Source organism: Mus pahari, chromosome 22 (assembly GCF_900095145.1).
Source record: "Mus pahari chromosome 22, PAHARI_EIJ_v1.1, whole genome shotgun sequence".
Classification (NCBI taxonomy): domain Eukaryota; kingdom Metazoa; phylum Chordata; class Mammalia; order Rodentia; family Muridae; genus Mus; species Mus pahari.
Genome location: NC_034611.1, coordinates 48,928,604 through 48,934,140, shown reverse-complemented (window position 1 = coordinate 48,934,140; position 5,537 = coordinate 48,928,604). Strand labels below are relative to the sequence as shown.

The 5,537-nt window shown below is 41.2% G+C and overlaps 1 protein-coding gene across 1 annotated transcript in view; it reads left to right on the top strand.

Annotated features, from left to right (window-relative positions):
• The window catches only part of Rnf38 (ring finger protein 38), a 39,603-nt gene that overhangs the window by 28,965 nt on the left and 5,101 nt on the right, over positions 1-5,537 (top strand). Inside the window, exons 9-11 of the mRNA XM_029533261.1 lie at positions 1,957-2,041; positions 3,158-3,279; positions 5,163-5,262. Coding sequence (XP_029389121.1) covers positions 1,957-2,041; positions 3,158-3,279; positions 5,163-5,262 — 307 coding nt within the window. The remainder of the gene's footprint in view (positions 1-1,956; positions 2,042-3,157; positions 3,280-5,162; positions 5,263-5,537) is intronic.

The following is a 5,537-nucleotide window of genomic DNA, read 5'->3' as shown; positions in this document are numbered from 1 at the left end:
GGTTATGAGCCACCATGTGGTTGCTGGGATTTGAACTCCGGACCTTCGGAAGAGCAGTCGGGTGCTCTTACCCACTGAGCCATCTCACCAGCCCCTCATGATAGTTTTTTATTTCTTACATAATGAAGTATAGAAGTAGGCCAAATCCAGGGTGGTTTGTTCCCCTTGTGTCTGTGGGAATGGATTCTTCTGCCCTCAAACTCGGGCCGTGATAGTACAGTAGTTAGTAGAAGTGGACGGGAAGCTGGGAATAGTCCCAGGAGAGAAGAGGAAGTACCAAGTCAGGTGTGGTTACATAGCAAGACCCTCTCCTCATGGAAAAGAAGGGTTAAAAAAGAAAGAAAGTAAAGTAGGTGTCTCTGCTTACCTCTCCTCCTGACATTTCCCAGAATGGAACATAGTGCTGTTGGTACCTCATTGACTGGGACTTAGTCACATGGCTGTCATTACTTTCTAAGACAAGTACAAAATGTAATCTTTAAACTACAGGTTATTTTTCTGATAATCTTAGCTCCCTCTCTTTCCCCTTACCACACATCTTCCTCTCCTGATTTGTCTTAAAATAAGGTAATATAACCGTCCAACTTAGAGCTCAAAAATGTTTCTATTTAATCTTCTGTATCTCCATGTAAACTTTAAAATTAGCATTCATTTTGTACTACAAGTTGTAAGAGTAGCTTTTATTCTCCTCCCTGTAAGTAAGTAATTCGCACCTTGGAGGCGTTACTGCCTCTCTGTTAACCTAGCCTTCATCTTGGAAGCCTCTAGCCTCTGTTCAATCTAATCTAGGCCTAGACTGTTTTCCGCCTCCAAGACTCAGGGCTGAAGAAGCTCATCCTTTCTAGTTCTTTCTGAGCTCTGACTGGTTGGTCAGCTCAGCTGTTCTGGCTCAAACACCTCTCCAAGCTGACTGATTCAATCCGGCTTCTCTCTCGGCCTCTGAATTGCTCTGCTTGGCCTCATACTAACTTTGGCAGTCTGTTCTAATCCTCCTGGCTCATTTCTATTTTCACCTGTGTCTAGCTTGTTCTTTCTTTGTAATTTGTCTCTATACAACTGTCCCAGTAAAACTTACTCTTCCTTTCTCTGCACTGCCCCTCAGGTAGCTTCCCTCCTCTCTGTTCTCCTGAGAGTTGGGCATATCCTATTCTGTCAGATCTTTCTCTCTGAGTCATCACTTTGTCTGCCACGCAGTTAGACTTAATCCCTTTCAAACATGGCTGCTTTCTCTACAAAGTAACTTTACCTTCATTGTTTGGAATTAAAGATGTGTACTAAGAGTGTGTCTGTACCCAAGCCAGAGAGAAGTGTATACCAAGAGCTGAGCCATACTACAATTAGAAAGCAGATTTTTCTAGTAAACAACACAGTCTTAGGGTTCATAATGTGATCACATATCCCACAACAAAAAGACATAAAGCTTAGTAGAATTTTATGTTAAATCCATAGATCAGTATGGAGGAATAGTGATAACTAGTCATTTTTCTAGTCTACTTATATATTAACTATTTAGCAGTTTTTATTATATAGTTCTTACGTATACCTTATTAAGTCTATTTCTACATTTAAATTGTTCATTACCTTCATTTATTCAGCATGAGTATTTGCACACAGTGGCTTTGTGCATGTGCATACTTTTGTCCACTTGTCGAAATTAAGACAACTTGTGAGAGTTGCGTTCTCTCATCATCACATAGGTTCTAGGGATCAAGTTCAGACTATTCATCAGGCTTGACAGCTCTCCTTTACCTGCTGAGCTGTCTCTGGCCTTCATGTCTATCTTGTTATGCTATTGCAGATGGCATGTTTTTACTCTCAATTTCAGTCTGTTTAGTAAAGTCAATGCCTCTAAAGCACTGGCCACTCTTCGTCCATGTGATCTGTTCTTTGTCCTTCTGCCGTTACCTGTGTTGTTGTGCATCCATACTAATGCTTCCTTGCTTGTTTTCTCTGTAGATCAATGCTTCCAGTACCACCTGCAGTAGGCCCAACCTTCAGCTTTGAATTGGATGTGGAAGATGGAGAAGTTGAAAATTATGAGGTTAGTAGATGAACTGTGAGTTAATTTGGGGAATGTTGTATGTATTGTCCTGTACTTTCACATAAACATTTATGAGGTTAACTTTGCATTTTAAGATTCAGATAATTCATAAAGATATTAAGCATCCCAAGGATTTTTGGACATTCGCTACATGCACACCTATTTCAGTAGGTAGGCTTGTTATGCAACTGAGAAAGTGGTAAGTTTTGATTAGGTCTTTTTAAAAAGAATTGTGGAAGCAAAGATGTTTAAGCTGAATCTTGAGAAGGGGGGCTATTACTTATTTATTTATGCATATGGTTGAGGGAGGAAAGTGTTAGCACACTGTAGAGTATAGCATGTGACCCGTGACCTGTGTGGTGACACATGCCTGTGGTGCCAACACTTAAGAGCTGAAGCAGAGGATAACACATTTAAAGTCAGCTTGAACTACATAGTAAGACCTTGTCTTAAAAAGATAGAGACTTGAGGCATTATATTGGGATTGATGCAGGAGGGTGTCGAGTTCAAGATCAGCTTGAGCTAGCAAGACACTTAATCTTTATAAAAAGGCAACCTAATTATAGGTTGAAGCACATAAATAACCATTAAAAATTAAGGAAGAATGAGGTGCTAGTATGAAATCGATAAATACAATAAGATACATCAAGTGTTTTAAAATATGAGTTCATGGTAATCACTTTAAAAACCCAATATATTGGTCTTTTCTACAACTTGGTGTGGATAAGTTACTCATTATAAGAATATTTCTTTAATAATGATGAAATTAGAGTACAGCATAGTTACAGCCTAAGTACATTTTTTCTATGTAAAATAAAGAGTTGTAAGTCCTAGCGCTTGAGAGACTGAAGCAACAGCCTAGTCTACAAAGTGATACTTGTCCCCCAAACAGAAATAGAAGTTACTCCATTGGCTGGCCAAAGGGCTCTTGTTCAATCTCTGGGATTCGTTTGGTGTAAAGAGTACCACTTCCCCACATAGATTGTCTTCTGACCTCTCCATGTGCACCATGGTGCCACGTGTGTGCATGCAGGTACACACACAAGAAATTAAACTGTTGTGATAGTTCTCCAGTAGAAAATGTAAAGAGATGAAAATCTGTCTCCTTCTCTTTAGGCCCTGTTAAACTTGGCAGAGAGACTGGGAGAGGCGAAACCTCGGGGACTGACTAAAGCAGATATTGAACAGCTTCCTTCGTACAGGTTCAATCCTAGCAACCACCAGTCAGAGCAGACTTTGTAAGTATGTTTCTGTGACACTTCTATCTTTAGGAAGTAAAAGTTTGAGTGCCTGAGAGAATGATAAAGTGGGTGGTTAGCATAGACCCTGATCAGGTCCATTCTACCAGCGAGGGAGGCATTAGTCAAATGGACTAACTTTTTTTTAGTTCATTTTTGTTTGTTTGTTTTTATTATGTATACAGTGTTATGCCTACATATATGCCTGTAGGCCAGAAGAGATCACCAGGTCTCATTACAGATGGTTATGAGCCACTGTGTGGTTTGCTGGCAATTGAACTCTGTTCTTACCTCTGAGCCATCTCTCCAGCCCCAGTATAGACTATTTGTTTCCCTACATTACAACAGGTTCAAATACAGAATGAGCTGAAATTCATATCATAAAGTTCACTGCATTTAAGTGTTTAGGTTTTTTGTTTGTTTGTTTTTGTTTTGTTTTTTTTGGGTATTTGTAAAGTTGTGAAGCTATCACCACAGGGTTAGACCATTTCGTCACTCAAAAAAATGGTTTTCTCTTAACCTATTAGCAGCCACTCCCCTGACTTCTCAGCCTTGTTCACCCTCCCCCCTCCCCCTTCCCCTCCCCCTCTTTCTGAGACAGAGTTTGTCTGTGTAGCCCCACCTATAATAGAACTTGCTTTGTAGAACTCGGCAGAGATCCGCTTGCATTTGCCCCCTGCATGCTGGGATTAAAGGCATGGGCCACCACTGCCTGCCTGCCTATCAGCCTCTTAATGCCTTATTTCCTCTGTCTCTATTGCACATATCTGGAATCCTGTAACACAGTGCTTCTCATACCTATGTGTTTGTCGTATATATGCATGTGTTTCTGTGCACATAGAGATCAGAAGTTGATATCAGGTGTCTTTCCAACAATTCTCCAGTTCTCAAAGTCAGGGTCTCACTGAACCTCACTGATTGTCTGGCTAGATTGTCCCAGGAATCCCAGCTTTTTTATGTGAATCAGACCTTTGGGTCTTAACTCCTCTGGTCCTTGCATTCATACAACAGACTTTATCCACCAAGCCACCTCCCCATCTGTAGTTAATTTTGTATATGGTATAAGATTATGGGGTCTTCTACATTTGCTCTTTTCATGAGAATATCCTACTATTATTCCAGTACTCTTTTGGGGGGAGGGGTACATGAAAAAGAACAGAATGTCACTATGTAGCTCCGGCTGTCCTGTAACTCAATAGAATAGGCAGTCCTCAGACTCACAGAGTTCCTCCTGCCTCTGTCTCAAGCACTAAGTTTAAAGGTGTGCACCACCATGTTCAACCTTATTCCAGGACTTTCAAGGATAATACAGTGGTCTAGTATCTCTAGTTTTCAGACTGACTGGAATGTTAATTAGAAGAAATGTCCCTTTTTTGTCACTTGTTTTTATTCTTTCTGGTGAATATGTAGCAAGTTGGCGTGTAGTTGTGTAGTGCCTGCGTGTGAATGGCACATGAGCCTTGCATGCACAGAACATTGGGTGTCTTCCTCTGTTGCTTTCCACTTTATTGTCTTGAAATAGGATGCCTTACCTAGCTAGTTTGCTTTTACCTCTAGACAGGCCCGCCAGGAAGCCTCAGACTTCCCCATCTCTGCCTCCTAGTGCTGGGGTTACAAGCACACACAGCCATGCCCAGCTTAGACTTGGGTCTTCATACTTCCTAGCACTATTAACCCCTCAGCCATCTCTCCCACTCCTTAACCAGAAACTTTTGATAATGTGCCCTCAGTAAATCAAAGAACCCTCAATAAGTCCCTTAGCATCATCGTGTTTAGGAGAGTGGTATTTTTAAAGTGATATTTTGATAACTGAGAATAGCTTTGCCAACATTATAGTCATAACAAAATAGAAAACCAAAAATGATTTCTTTGCTCTTTTCCAGGTGTGTAGTATGCATGTGTGATTTTGAGTCAAGGCAGCTTCTTAGAGTCTTACCTTGTAACCACGAGTTCCATGCCAAGTGTGTTGATAAATGGCTTAAGGTAAAGTGATCACAAGTGTAAAGAGAATAACCATGTTTTGCATTTCTGTTGATTATAAGTTCATCTGAGTACACCCATGGTTTGGAGGTGGGGGGTGGGGGGTACAGGAGATGAAGCGGAAGCAGAGTGTTTAGAGGAAGCCCTCGGTGAGAAGTTCAGGTAAGATTAGCTGTAGAGCCTGGGCTGGAGATAGACCAGCCGGCCCTGCGTGGGCTTAGCGTGGACGACGTGTGTGTGTGTGTGTGTGTGTGTGTGTGTGTGTGTGTGTGTGTGTG